Here is a 15,896-nt window from a genome sequence, read left to right as displayed (position 1 = left end):
CTTTCTTCTTTGTGACCCCACATGGCCAAAAAGGTCAACACGTTTTCCGAGTAACTAAATCAGTAGTGTTCTGCCAGAACAACCGACCCCTCTATCCCTCCTCCTCTAACCACTGCTATGCCTCGTTCATAGTAGAGCCCTACTATCAATTCCTTAAAAATCTTCATATCATATTTCAAATGTTTAAATACTGGCACAATTATTAGTTCCCCCTGTCGCCACGGGTTGTTGCTACTTTACCATTGTCAGGCTCTCAAAAGGATGGCGGCGGAGTGGGATGGAAGCACCCAAAAGTATTTGTAACAAATCTTAAATCACGTTTAAAATGTGAACAAATCAGTTAATCACACCGACACAACGAGATCGGTTGTTCCCAGTGTGTAGCGGGTGCGGTGTATTAAGGCTGTCACTGTGCGCGTAATCCACCCTGCCTGCTGCATTGCCATGCTGGAGTACGAATCAGTTGTGGTACATTTCAAAACCAAATGGATTTTCGCGAACTACTTCCGATTGCCAAGCTGCATGTCTGTTGTATGGCTCTCGAACAATGGCGAAACCCATTCGAAACATTGCATTTTCACTTACGACGACACTTTGCAGTGAGCGAGTGAGAACCGCAATTGAAACAAACGACACTGAGTTACAGTGCCTTGGAATCATGTGAGGCGGCAAATTCAATTTTGCGGTTTTCCTGCACTGGCTCCATTGTGCATGTGCACCTATGCATGTCAGTCGTCCGTCATTGATTGCAGTGGCAATCACAGTTCGATTATTGCCCTATGTTGTCTTGCCCCGACACCGGTCTCGCCACTAAACGGTGTGATCGGTAACGCAATCTGTTGCAACAATACCAGAAACAGTTCGTGTATGCGGCCATAATTCATATCCGCTGTCATATAAAAACGTCTCATTTAGGGCAATAAGTGTAAGAAACCTCAAAAGTATTAATGGATTTGCCCAGAGAATCTTGGGTTTTCTATCACCAGTCGAATGCGTTACAATTTGGGACAAATGATTGACAGGTCTACATTAGCAGTTGCGCTAGTTGGTGTGCGAGTGTGTGTGTGTTGTGTGAACGACTTCTGTAGACATGATGGCGAACTGAACTGAATTGAAGAATAAACTGCAATTTCATTTTTAGATCACTTATCTCAACCTTTGATCTGCCAAAGGCTTTTTGGATCGAATCCGAAGAGAAAGTTTGAAAAAGATGCGGATGTTGGATTCGATGACTGTTTCTGATCTATACTTACTTTTCTTTTTGAGGAACGGCGGTGTTTCACCGGGCATTCCCCGCGGATCTGACATTTCCATGAGTGGGTTGTAAAGTTTTCCAGGATCAATGCCCGGCGGAAAGAGGCCCAATGGAGAGTCCAATCCAAACACTGTAAATGTAAGAAAAACAATTCTAAATTATAGAAACACATATATATTGCGTTGAAATGAGAAAATCATATCATGCTCTACCAACCAAAAACAAAAACAAAAAAAAAAAAACAAAGTCCCTGCGTCCGTAACTATCGTTCTTAGTTATGCTTAGGGAGTACGGGAGTACAATTTACTTCCATTAGGGTAATTTTTTCACAATATTTTTTTTTGCCAATAACTCATAAATTTATGCGGGAAAATATTGGAGCAATGATTTAAATTGACAGTACAAGGGTAGGCCCCCCTACATTCGCATCGAATTTGACAAACAAATCGATTCACTAGCTGTGACAGAGTATTTCAACAACAACAATGAAAAACAACCTTCATTCATTCATTCCTTTGCTCATAACCCGAAGAAAGTTTTCGTTTTTAATGCCCCTTTTAAAGAAACATTAGAAATGAAAAGAAAACTTTGACTGAAGCGCAAAAGAGATCCCCACCACATCCACATTCGTGAGCCAGGCCAGGCCAGGCAGATAAAAACGGAACTTCTTTACATCCACATTGCGCATACGAGTATTAATAATATCCGTTTGCTGAGGAAAAACTCCTACGTTCGAGGAAAGGAAGACGTTGCCCCACTGCCAGGCAGGGAGACATGCATTCGCTTCATCCTTGTATTTATTTTGCCTTGAAGAGTGTATTCCTGCATGCAGTCAAGCGCCTTCCTCCACACACACACTGCTGCACAAATAGACATGTGAGCGGACAGACGGCCGCAAGGACTCCGCAGGATGTACAAACAAAGTTAAGGACTCTGCCAGAAGAATTACCGCCACCAGTTGTCGTGTGCGAAGGTAATGCGACAAAATACACCATATATGGCAATAAAGAGCGTTTTGTGGTAGCAAATGCCGGGGGTACTAATCGCAAGAGGAATGAGTATCGCGGAAATGCGAAATTGCCGAAATCATGGAATGGAAAACTCGCGGAGTAATTGTGTGCCAAAATCCACATTCAAATAGTGGAACACAAATAAACAAGAAGCGCGAGCAAGGCCATGTGACGTTACTATCCCCCAATGGCGCGAGAGGCATGGTGGTCAGGAATCGCGGTGGCTTTATTGCCAAATAAACGACAGCACCAAGAAAAAGAAGAAGAGAGCACAATTCGAATCTATCCATTCGTAAGTTAATGGAGAAAACTCACATGACATTCGCGTTAGCAAAGACGGCGGCTCGTTATTTTCAGATGTTTGACGCAATCATGCCCCGTTCGCCGGAATAGAAGCAGAAAAACTTCATCCCAGCCCATTCGCTATGCTGTTTGTTACATTTTCTTATGAACGAAAGTATGACACGTCTTGGCGTCGTCTTTCGCTCCGATTGAGGATTTATTGTATTCAAATGTATTCCGAGAATGTGCTTCACCTCACCGAAGCAGAACAGTCTCTAGCCATTGTTTGAACCGCAGCTCGTACACACACAACCTCCACATGAGTGCACGACAACGCTACACATAACGCAATCATTCACATCCTCATTCAATTCCGTGTCTGTCCAATCCCCCACGCCCCCACGCCCCCTCACCTCCTCGGCTTTTTTCATATTCACAATTGATTTGCTCAATGTCAATATAATATGCGTTGTCATATGCTTCGTAGAAGGACTAGCCGTCTTATTCGAATCGAGTGGCGAACGGTGAACATGTTAGGAATCCGACCTCATCCCTCTCCCCCATCGCAACTACTACATTTTTTCCATTATTCAAAATCCTATTGTTTCTACAAATTAAGGTATATTCATCATTCATCTTGCAGCTAGGCGATTGAAGCTGCAGTACTATTTGAACAAAGCGACTTCAAGGATACAATTTTAATAGAATAATAAGTGAGATGGTAGGACGTCGCCTCAGCCCAGATGCGGCAAACGAGAAGATCTGTTCATGGCAAACTTGAATTGACGACATCGACCAAATTATGTATTGAGAGCAGGGCTCTGGCGCCGAAAATACGAAATCAATGGACAGGCCCTTCACGTTATAGGTATTCGTAGGGGATAAAGATCTGATCAAATCCGTCATCACAAAGTAAATGTTCGAAGCATATTTCCTCTTTAAATAGCGGTTCCTTACAGAAGCTGTGATACCCAAGTACGCAAACGGGCTAAAGAATATTTCTCTTTTTGCCAGAGGTTAATGTTGTTATAACACCACCACCACCTCCACCACCATCAGCACCCATCCATTCAAGTCCCAGTGGAAATGGCACTTACATAATTCGATATTACAATTCAAAGAGTAGATGATAGGAGGAACATACTTGGAAGAACAATTTGCAGTAACCCACAACTGTTGCATATCGACGTCCGCCTTCCAAGGAAGCAACGCAAAGTGGTAGTGGAGGGGGCCTCCCATAACATATGTTGCCTGTTGCAAAAACGCACTGCCATTATCCTCGTGGTCTTAGTCATCGTCATGTGTCATAAGTAGCACATCCAAGTGATGATAATGTGAAGGACATGGCGGAGAAGCATCCCGCAACTGGTCGGTGGGAAGAACTTGCTCCATTATTAGCAATGATGCTGTATAGCAGGGCAATATTTCGAAAACGAAAAAGGAAGACAAGGACTCGTAAAAGTCAAATGAAAATGAAAAACAAAAACATGTCACGTTTAAATCGCGAAAACAAATGCTCTGCCAGCTGAGAGGTTCTGCAACAACATCAGATTGACAAAGTAAACATCATGTCGTTGCACGAATCTGCAGTGCTACATCAAAGGACGTCAATATCTATGTATGTGTGTGTGTGTGTGACAACGACGTGTATGTGAATGCGTCGTTGTTGACAAGGTTGAAAGCGTATTTGAGAAAACAGTTATTAAGGATTTCCGCTTGTTTTATGAGGAGTTAATATGTTTGACTTTTCCCTGAAGCTTTACAGCTGGTTCGCTTAGGGTTTGCATAGAAAGGGTGGCACAAGTGCGGGGACTCTACTTGCATTCTAGTCTAATAAATAGTCTACTTCTACTTGCTACTCACTGTGCGGTGGCGTTAAGGCCAGAGCTGACGACATACCGGGGAAGGGCAATGGCGAGGGCGGGTGCGGTGGTCCATCTTGGGGATTGTATGGGGGCGGCAGGCTCATGGGGGAGGTGGGTGTAAATTCCTTACTCAAGCGATTCATACTCTCCTCCAAGCGTTCATGGGCCGAAGGACCTCCCGGACCACCGCTGGGTGGAGCTCCGGGGCCGGAACAAAAAGGCGGCATACCCGGCATTCCCATTTGTCCTAAAATGCTACTGGCGTAAGCATTGTGTTGCTGCATTTCGCGCTGTTCTCTCTGCATGGCGTGGTCGCGTTCGCGCGACTGCTGGTGGGACACCGCTGCCGCCGCCGCTGCTGCAGCCAACGAGAGATCCATTTGATGTTCCATGTGCTGAAAAGGGTTTTCACCGTTCGCCGCTGCAGCTGCTGCGCATGCTGCGGCTGCTTGCATTTGAGCTTCTAAGGCTTCTATTTTGCACTGATTTTCCATTGAGGAGCGGTCCAAGCGCAGGTCTCGCAAACTTGTTGCGGAAAAGGGATTCAGGTTGTTCGATGCGGAGTTGGGTGTGGAGGAGGAAGGTTTGTTGAGTTGGCGTATATCTTTGAGGGAGAGCACAATACGATTGCCGTTGTTATTGTTGTGGTTGTTGTTCAATTTGGAGCTGTTGTTGTTGTTGTTCGAGGCGTCTTCATTGTCAGAAGCCGAATGATGTCCACTCGTGTCGTTGTCCTTTTTCGTTGTACACAAGTCCTCGGGACCATCGGAGTGAACGGACAAGGCGGATTTCCGTCTCCTGTTCAGTTCATTGGTGCTGTTGATGAGCTCTTCAATGTCCTCAGGCTCTTCGTTATCGTCCTCCTCCAAGTCTTCGGCCTCAGCTAATGGGGCTTGATGCCGTTCATTCTCAAAGGGGCACTTGCCACTAGCTAGGTTATCGCTTAGCTCTTCGGGGTGGTCGTGGCTATCGTTTCCACTGTCGTGCTCACCGGCATTAGAGTCGTCGTCCTCCAACGTCTCGGATATTTCAGATTTGATCACAGTTTTGAGCGCATCTAAGCTTTCTCTGTCTTCTGCAGCTGGAACACCCACGGACTTGGCCTCCACAGGAGTCTGTTGTCCATCATTATTTTGAGAACAATCGACGGAGGGTAAAGGAGTAGGGGGCTTGTTGCCGATCATGTCGTGCGTCAATTCTCCCGACCTTCTTCTCGGTCTGGCCTGCTTGCGTCTTGGCATGGGCGAAGTGCACAGATCGTTGTTGGTCAGTGAATCGTTCAACAACTCATGGTCACTTTCGAAATCGGGTTCCAGTTCCCGTTCCCGTTTTCGTTCCTTTTCGCGCCGATATGACCCACCAAATAGCCTAGAGGGCAGAATAATTTTTGAGCCTTGCGTAACCATGGAGGGTGATTCCTCGTCAAAGCTCGAGCATCTCCCGATTTCAGGCGACAGCAACGATGTATCGATCATTCCGAAGTCATCAGGGGAGGCGGCAGGTGTTGGTGTGTGTTCGGGAATGGAACTTTCAACCAAGCCGCGGATTTGCAAGGACTCCCCAGCTTGTATCAGCGTTTGCAGTCTCTCTTGGGGCACGCTGATCTCTCCGCGATACATAAAGTCAATGATGGCCTGCACCACCCAGCCGCGGAAGTCCTTCAGGACGATGACGGGATGCTTGCACGGCGTATCGGCGAACACTCTTTGGAAGAAGGGTGAGCAGGCGGAGAGAACCATTTTGTGGGCCCTGATGCTGGTCTCAGCACACACCAGGGTGACGTCAACCAATGTTTTCGACTGCAGTAGGGCGTCGAAAGCCCGCATCAAGTGGTTTTGGTGGTTGTTCCAACGCAGGCTGTAGTGGTCGGGTATGGTGGCTGCTGTCGTTGTGGTCACGTTGTTGGCCAGCAGGGCGCTGACCATGCCGGCTGTGTTGTTTGTGTTTGGAGTGGTCTGGTGTTCTGGAACGCCAGCCTCAGCTGGTGCCGACGTCCGTGGTGTGGTCAAAGCCAGAGCCTCTGTTGGTCTATCCATTTCCATAGCCATATTTAGTGGCGGAGGTGTAGGGGGCGTTCCTGGCGGAATATTGGCGGATTCGCCCCTCACAATATCTGAAATTGTAGCAGTGTCTGTCGCCGACAACGACAGTTTACGCCTTTTAACGATTTCCTCCGATTCCTTTAGCATTTAACAGAAGTATTTTGTTGTTTATTTTCGGAGTCTGTGAGTCCTGTCTCTTTGCTTTCTTAGTCCTTCGGTTGTCTGCGACTTTTCCAGACGCGTTGGGTAGACAGCAGACGAACACACACTGAATCACTCAGTGAGATCTCACGTGAGCTGTGATATATTTTTGAAGGTTACTTGGTTGTTCTGTCTTCCTGCTCGGTTTCGGTTTTAAAGATGATTTTTTTTATTTATTTATCGTTTTTTTTAGGAAATCACGTGGCGTTTCGTGGAATGTTGTGTAGATTGTTGTTGCTGTCAGTGTTTGGTTTAGGAAATCTACGCGCTCTCCTCTTAAATTTCTAGTTGAGTTTTGCTTCAATTTGGTTTACAGCCAGGTTGTTGTCATCGTTGCCGTCTTTGTAGCCACCTCTGCTGATGGTGTTCTGGAGCAAGCGGCAATGAATCGTTTTTTGTTCCCTATGGCCAAATATTCGATGGTGTTGTTACGTCTGCAATGGGAAGAAAAGAAGAGGAAATGAGATATTTTTTTCGTTTTCAAATCGAGGCATCGAAACAAAGGAGGGAGATTGAGGAACGGTGGTTTAGGCTTTGAGTTCCTGCTGCCTAGCTGCATATGAGGGAATGTGTCTGTGCGTCCTGTTGTATTAGCTTAGACACAATCTACACATTCGGCATAAGCTCTTTGACATATGCGTTGTGATAATATGTTAATGAGTGTTGTCATATATCATGTTAATACTCGCACATCTTGGAACTCTGGGGCAACACCTTGTGAATTCGAGAGATATGTACGTGTCTGCGTGCATATCCTTGAGGATATGTTTTGCTTTTGTTTCGTTTTTTTTTTTTTCAATTCGGTAGGAGGGGGTCTAGGATTCTGCCACTACTAAATTCATTCGGTTGGTTTAAAGTGAAGAACTCTAGTTAATCCAAAAAGTAAAGTTCCGGAGTTGTCGTTTAGAGTTTAAAGACAAATCGCACATTACAGTGTCAGTGTCGTAGGGGCATATTAAATTAAAACAAGTCAACTGAGTAAAACTTGAAACTGACGCACCCACTTTCGGTGGGAAAATTCAAGCCGAGGCAATCCTGTGCGTCCCTATGCGAGAAACGGCGCGGCAGGTGACACCAAGTGGTGGGGGTACGTTTGGTTTATCCTTTTGAATGTCTAGTGATATTGGTTTTTGTTGTTTTAAGCTTTGACGACTCTTGCTAGCAAACAAATTAAAAAAGTTTCATCTCTTCACACGCACATAGGTGCGTATGTGCCTTCAAATGCATGTCGAGGATATGCAGACATACAGATAGACTCCTTTCATGCAGACATTTCATCACAAATAAACAAATAACGACGCAAGTATAATTTAGTGCTTTTTTCTCGGATCCATAAGATCCCTAGTAGAAGAAAGAGTTGAACTTTGTCAGAGTGAGTGAGTGTGTGTGTGTGTAGTGTGGTGTGTGGCAGTAGTGCAAGCAAAATGTTGTTATTTTGGTAGTAATTTACTTTTAAAACAGCTGTTACCACAAATGAGTGTGTGTGTGTGTGTGGGTACTCTTTTTCTGGTTTCTTTCGTTCGTTGACTGATGCACCCCACCCCCCTCTTCACTCCAATCTTGAGTGCTCCAACATTTGTTTAACATCTTAAGAATGGTTGGGTTGTTTCTCACTGGGACATGGGTAAAGGAGACGAAGCCCTGGATGCGGATGTGAATGAGTATTTTTGTTGCTGCCATTGTTGAATGAAATGAAACCGCATATTAACACATGCTTCACGCTAAAATGCATTGCCCGGAATACGGAGCACAATTAAGCCAGTGAATTATTTAAAGTGAACCAGTTCCAACCATCTCCCCCAACTTCTTGCTTCTGAATGGAGAGGCCAACAGCCACCGGCTTGGGATAAACCAACCTTACTGTGATCTCAATTATGCCGACCGTCTGTTTGTCTTGCTGTGTAGGAGTTTTCGCTTTATTCCACAACGCTGCTCTTTTACGACTTTAATCGGGACTAGAATTGATGCTGGGCAATTAGATATTGAGGTTTGTTTTCCTTTTTGTATTTTATTTGCTTTCGACACGCCACGCCACGGCACATGTGGTGTTCACGCGACAAGTGTTTAACTGTAACTGTTTTCTCAAGCAATGCAAATAAATTTAGGAGCGGACCATGACAAGTGCATTGGACAACAACAAAACATCTTTGGCCAAACCGAACCGAAACAGACGAGGAAAGAAACTGTAAAACAACCCTCATAAAACAGATAATCAGGTGCGTGATCATATGTGTTGACAAACAAACACGCACACTGTCACAGACACCTCGACATGCTTCGTAGCCAGCGCAGGTAAATAATACAGCCCGAGAGCCGTCGATCAGGTATCCTGGTCGAGCGAGTGTACTTCTTTCTTTCCGTACAAATAAATTGAAAATGCACACACACACTTACAATTCCACACGAAGTGTAGTTTTTGTATTCCTCAAACGATTCAAAAGTTGCCATTTAACCGGTGCCAGTGGACAGTTTCTTTATTAGTTGCAAATATGTAATTTGTTTGGGAGCGACCCCGTGCATCTGCACGATTTATTACTTTTCATGGGAAAGTAGAGGGTTTTATTGCTTCGTTGTAAACGCGACAAATACCTATTTGGCGGAGGCGGGATGCCGTTCGCCGAAATTCATTTCAGGACTGAGGAACGCGATTTATTTACCGGATTAGGCGCTTCGTTTGGAAATATTTGTAAATAGTTTTGAACGGATTACCAGATGAAAGTGAAGGCTATAACATTTACTCAAGGACGCAAGTGCAACCAAACAACTTCCGCGTGATAGAATTTCGTAATTGTGGTCCACAAGAGCTTAAAACGATAAAAGTCGTGGTTATACACCAAGCCAGCCAGCTGGTATCTTCTCTTGCTGTCAAAACATATTGTTCAAATATTAGCTCGTTCGGAAATGCACTTGTACGGCGTAATTGATATTTACTTATGAGCAATAGGTAAGCCCTTTTCCATAGGTCGTCCCGGGGGCGAATTCAGACCTCTTCAATTTCTGTCGAGGGTATTGATATTCAATCATTGGATTGACAGGCTTCACCGTATCACAGCGACGTGCACAGGGTGTAACCTGGGCCACCATCGAAATGGTTACTCTCTGCCACGTTTTCTATTTTTACAAGGAACATTTTTGGTAATTTTTTTGATAGTCAGTCGTCAAAGCAGATTTGAGGATTATCCTGAAAAAGAGTTCCGTATTCTACCCTCACAGTCAAATTTAGAAACGTTTAAATTCATTCCTCGCTTTTTTTAAACTATAAAAAACCTCGACGGTCCGTTCCGTCGTCGAGTTCCGTATTCTACCTTCACAGTCAAATTTACCAACTTTTAAAATAATTCCTCGCTTTTTTGAACTATAAAAATCCTCGATGGTCCCTCGGTGTGTCCTCTTGTAAATTTGAGAATATTGTTATGCTTTTTGTATATTGTATTGCTTTTATTTTTACATTATTAACTTAGCACAATTAGGAAGGTGACTTTGTCCAATCGCAGCTTTATTTTTTTTTTTTTCAAAATTATTGCTCCATTCTATAACCTGCAAGAATCTACAATTTTTGCAATTGTTTATCGTAGTAACATTCTTGCAGGTCTGGAGCAGATACTATATCTATGACAACATATTTTTCGTTGTATTTACACAAATTAGATTTGGGAACCAGGAAGGAAATACAGAAGTGGATATAATGTCATTATCTTAAATTAATTGTGCCCTAATCATTAAAATGGCCCGGCTATAATTCCTAACAGCTTTAGTTGAATATCGTGTAGATTTCAAAATGAAATATCGTAATATCTTCCTTTTACAAATATTTAGTCCACTAGCTCAGCCGGGTTCTTTATTCACAATATTTTTTCACACAGATCTACCCGCAAATTTGCTACCCATTGGATCCTGTCAAATTAGTCCACTGTCATATTGCTGGTTTCGAGTCCATATCCAGTCATATATTAGCTGTATTACCAATCGTAATGAATTGAATCGTTGTAAAAACGTTCATTAACAAACTGATCAATTGGTGTTGGATGTAAGCGTCGATCTAGAACAGTGTGCTTATCAGGGAGCCTTTAGTCGAAGATCCACTTATCCAAAGCAAAATACCTGTTCCTATTTCCTTCCTATTTTTGTTCTTCTTCAATCATATTGAAGTATTGATTAATTCCGAAAACATTAACACTGCTGTCCTTCTCTGCACTCGTCGATAGCCGAATTATTTATTCTAATTCAGAACTATTCTGAAAATTTTATCGTTTCAAAATTAAACAAGAAATCTGTTTATTTTACAGATAAAACCTAACCGTCCTAGCCTGGATCCAGCTGTTTTCGAAACGCTTCACTATATAGATCTCCTCTTTACTTTAACCGACTGTGGATGTAGAAAATTTTGCCAAATGGAAACAATTTTGTTTTTGCCGACGCCGACTAACTCTTGGTAGTTTCATTGGACCTTTAAAATGCAGCCGCTACTAAAACACACAGACACAATCACAGGCATACATTAGTGGTTTATAGAAACAGTTATTAAAAATTAAAACCAATTGGACAACGTCGCGATTGCGGAATTTTCAATATTGTCCAGTCATGTTGTCCTTACTTTGAAGTCTAATTAAATGCTCAAGCTTTCATGCGGCAGGACGCATTTCCAGAATAGGTTATTGTTTTGTTTTTAACAATTTAATTTTGTTTTATTATTTACACCTTTTTGTTTCTATTGTCACTTCTTATTGGAGCGTAGTGAGATTCCATTGAGGTTTTCCAATTGGATTTTTAATCGGCACTTCTCTTGAATGGCATACCTTTCACATTAATTTCGAATTTTTTAGTTATCACTCGCTTGAACTTTTGAAAAAGCGATTTGAATTTTAACCGTTTTCAAACAACCGCGCACACACATCTCCGAAACACAACTCAAAAAGATGACGGCAAATGTCTGTGTCTTGGTGGCAGCATTTAGGTTCACACACCCACACGGAGCAGGACGAACTGAACACACACGGGCTACAACTACAACTGATGGATCCAAAAAACCGAAAGAGTTACGTGTATATTGCGCGTATGTTTACACCGTTCAACTGTTTCGAAACGACTAATTCAAGTGATTTAACCAAAAAAATATATGTGAATGTATGGCATACATAGAGGACGCGCACACAACCCACACACATACACACACACACATACGCTGGCTCGTTCATTCATTCACTCACTCACTCGCCCAATCGTGCACACGCCACACTCCAAACCCCACCACCGTTCTCGACGTCTATATCGCAACCACTCCGCCGCCTGCCTCAGCGCTTACTGCTCACTGAAAGTGTAACATACCCGATAAACAACAATACAACGACAGCAACAACAACAACAACAACAACATCCTCATCACATATATACATATATAAATGCGAGGAGTAGACGACACACAACATACACACCGAGCGACGATGTGTACATTTCGCACGGAATAAAAAAGACACACACACGCGCGGGGGAAAATTGGTAACATCCACATCCATCGACACTGCCGACTCATGTGAGAAGGGTACAGACGCGACTGCGATTCCGACGGTAACGCCAGAACCAAAGCCCACGATAACGTCGGCAGAGCGCAAGACCGAAATGGAAAAACCGTTGAGTCGAGTGGGGCGATGTGGCACGTTTGGTGTGGTAGGGTTGATACAACTTGAGATGGAAATGATGTTAATGCCGAGAAGCGAGCATGAAGCGGCTTTTCAGTCGGACCAGCAAATGTGCAGAGGAAAACACTTTTCATACACGCAACACACCCCCACAAAACACCGATGGCCGTATGACATATAGGCATATCGACTCCTTTCTCCATTGGATTGGATATGTGGCAGCGATTGTCACTGTGTGTGTGTGTGTATGTGTACGAATATATATGAAGGATGAGCGACTATTTATGGATGTTTATGTTCGATGGGGAGCGACGAATGGGTATGCCACATTCCGTTAACGGTAGGACGAGTTCGATAGGATTTGTTGCATCGAACTTTTACGTTACGTATACGCCGGATACACCGATGGCTTACTGTAGTTCTAGGCCCAGAAGAAATGTAAACGTTTTGAAATAGTCGCCACAGTGAAATTAGAAATCAAAATACTCGTAAGTTGCCTTCTTTTACCATAGCCAGCTAGCACTTCCAACCGGTACCCTCAATGTTGTCGTAACACATGCTGACAACGAATTTAGGGATTTGTATATTGGCATACGTTCAGAACGTGCGCAGCACAACATAACTCCTACGACAGGATGAATGTACTCTAATCATCTATGTGTGTAAGTCGCTGTATGTATCTGGAATGTGACATGAACTCTTTAGCTCCAGCTGCCTGCAGCTCTGGGGAGGCTGTCGTGGTCAGAGGTGGTGCCATCTAATGATGAGCGCGAATTGTATCAACTACCAGCAGCGGCTACACTTCCATCAAAATAAAATACAAATAAACCTACACACACCCCATACACACACACACACACATAGATGCGAATCCAAATATGTGACATACTCTCTATTTTCTCTTGTCGTACTCTTTTTATGGAGGTTGGAAAAACAATTTTGATGCCGTTGTAGCATGGATGGATGGATAGATGGTCGGAATGACGGACGGATGGATGGCTAAACGAAAGATTTGTAGATTCCCCGTTTCGTTGTCGTCGGTGTATGTAAGGGAGGGCTTTGCATGAGTTTCTCCTATCCATTCGCATCGTTCTCTTTCTTTCTAACACTGAGCGTGCTTACACATATTTACGTACATGTAACTGATGCACATATGAGATACTGCGGCGGTGGTGGTGGGGTGGGGTGCCAGTGGCAAATGAAAATCGTGCACCCATCTGACTCATTTATACAGCGAATGGAGAAACGATGTATATTCGATGTGTGTGTGTGTTTGTGTGTACGTGCATAGCATGTGTGTACATATGTACATTTTCCAAGCTGTGCTATTTGCCAAACATCAGGTCCACCCCCCACGACAGCGAGCTCGAACTCATACAAGTTGGAATTGATTTCCACACTGTTGACGTTATGTGACAGCCGACGCAGCAGCTACTGCTACTGCTGCTGCTGCCTATGATTGCTTGCCATGCTGGCAGTTGCCGTGCCAGCTACATTCGATTTTTCTTTTCCTCCCTACATATGAGCAGCAGGCAATGGTTGTGCCGATGTTATACATATGAGTGTTTGTGACCACACATACACACATGGTTGTTGCTGTTGTTGTTATGTGCAATTTTCCCATTTGTGGCTGTGTTGAGTACGAACTCACGATTGTCGTCATGCATTGGCTGATAGACAAAAATATCAACGCCTCTTTTGCCTACGGAGTGTGCATGTGTGTGGGTTTGTGTATATAAAGCTGGTGTCATACGTGGAGAAGAGTATGTGCTCATGCACGCACGCACACACACACACACACACGGAACAAACATGTACAAGTCTGCATTTGTTCGTTTGACTGAGTGCATTTTGGTCAAATCTGCGGGGGTATGTGCGTTTGTGTTTGTGCCTTTGTGGCAAACACACATGTATTTAATTATTAAACAAATAGGAGCATCGAAGAGAACAATTGCATTTAAAATAAAGTGTCCGAGGATTTTGTGTGTCACAATTAGGACACCACGCATCATTTGTCATAAAAACCCGAACAATAATGAAAATACTAATGGTTAAGAGAGGAAAAGTCTAAACATCGATGACGGGTGTTTGCTTAGGTTTTTTAATTTAATCATATTTACAAAAAATATTGAAACATTTTTGAATGTAAAATAATTTTTTGACACTTGGAATCTGATCTGATCTGTCGGTGTCATTCCTAGTGTTCCCCACGGTATTTTTGACCTTTTGAGATATGGGTAATTTTTAAGGGGTTTCAGTATACTCTTGATGAATTTTAGGACAGTTTTTCGATATTTGTTCTAATGTATCACGATAAAGTGGCTGGATTTTCTAGTTTGATAGTCTCTAAACCTGAATGGCAATTTCTTATTAAAAGTTAAGAATTCAAAATCTCAAAGATCAGACAAATTGTTGCACATTTGTTCCACGTAATAAACACTATTTTGCAATTGTGACCAACGTGTGGACATGAAACAAAAATTGAAACAAAAAAATTCTCTGTAACTTTTTTAATTCGAACAGACTCGCGCCCAGTCAAACATAAAGGAATAATTCAAGGTCATTTCCAAGCAATTCGAGATGCAAACTTGGATATGACTTTTTCTCAAAACAGGCAGTTTAGTTAGTTCCTTTTTTACCTCGAAAAATTCTGCCCAGGGACCGGTTATGCTCCGTTCTGTTTACTTTGTTGATTTCTCGTCAAACTTCAAGCCATTTAAGAGAGTTACTGCTTAATATACGACACTTCAAATGCTCAATGAGGTTGCAGAGATATCCTCATAAATTGCAGTGAAAATGTAAGCGGTTTTAATAAAAAATAAATCTGATACGCATGGCTAACATCTGTTTCACAGACACATCCATTCGCGCCGCACTGAATTCAAATTCAGCCAAAAAATGACACCTTGAAATCAGAATAATCGAAGCGGAAACAGAATTCAAAATGAAAATTAATAACAAAAGCGATTATGCAAATAGCTACATGTGCAGTGCACACATACATGCACGATCACACGTCCCAGTCTCGCATGGCTATGGGAGGCTTTTCATATGCAAATTCCTTATCCGTCACTCGGGGGGAGAGAGCGAATCCCTCACATGCGATTGTACACCTCGGCTCGGATTCCATTCGGCGGTGTTCGTTGAAATGTGCGCGCGACGCGTTAGACGTCACGTTATCCTTCGGCGCAAACCGAAATGTTCTTCTCGCGCACATTCGGCTGTTATTCGAAATTTATGCAAATTTCAAAACAGAAAAAAATGTGAGTGAGAGCACGAGGGTTGCTTCGAAACGCACCGACAAAAAAAAAGAAAAAAACAATAATTGGAATATTATGCAAATTATGTTTTTCTTTTCTTCCTTTCTAACAAAAAATGTACCTGGCATCATTTGCTGCCTGCCAGATTCTATGGGTAAACTGCAATCTTCCATCTATAATAATATCGACGGCTGCTGCTTTTCTAATCCTTTTCGTTTTTGTAGGAGCTTGTTAGGGGTCATTGTTAAAGCAACAACACACTCCGGGCAACCGGTAGGATAGAAAAACTAATAGCCAACAACCCGGGGTGACTGCGCATGTCTGTCCCCCTTTTCCTCTCGATGA

At 43.1% G+C, this 15,896-nt stretch overlaps 1 protein-coding gene across 7 annotated transcripts in view; it reads right to left on the bottom strand.

Moving 5' to 3' along the window:
• LOC101888526 (protein jim lovell) overlaps nt 1-15,896 on the bottom strand; it is an 86,243-nt gene that overhangs the window by 3,379 nt on the left and 66,968 nt on the right. For 2 of the 7 annotated variants that reach the window (XM_059119315.1, XM_059119314.1), the window contains exons 2-3: nt 4,411-7,089; nt 1,254-1,385 (exon numbers count right to left, since the gene is read on the bottom strand). In XM_059119315.1, the coding sequence (XP_058975298.1) occupies nt 1,254-1,385; nt 4,411-6,601 (2,323 nt within the window). In that variant the 5' untranslated portion in view covers nt 6,602-7,089. Of the gene's footprint in view, nt 1-1,253; nt 1,386-4,410; nt 7,090-8,511; nt 8,752-11,249; nt 11,382-11,451; nt 11,745-15,896 lie in introns of those variants that run through there. The other 5 variants (XM_020036235.2, XM_020036236.2, XM_020036233.2 and 2 more) reach the window with 5 other exon arrangements.

Source organism: Musca domestica, unplaced genomic scaffold (assembly GCF_030504385.1).
Source record: "Musca domestica strain aabys unplaced genomic scaffold, Musca_domestica.polishedcontigs.V.1.1 141, whole genome shotgun sequence".
Classification (NCBI taxonomy): domain Eukaryota; kingdom Metazoa; phylum Arthropoda; class Insecta; order Diptera; family Muscidae; genus Musca; species Musca domestica.
Note: the sequence above shows the minus strand (reverse complement) of the source record. Positions and strands in the feature narration are given on the sequence as shown.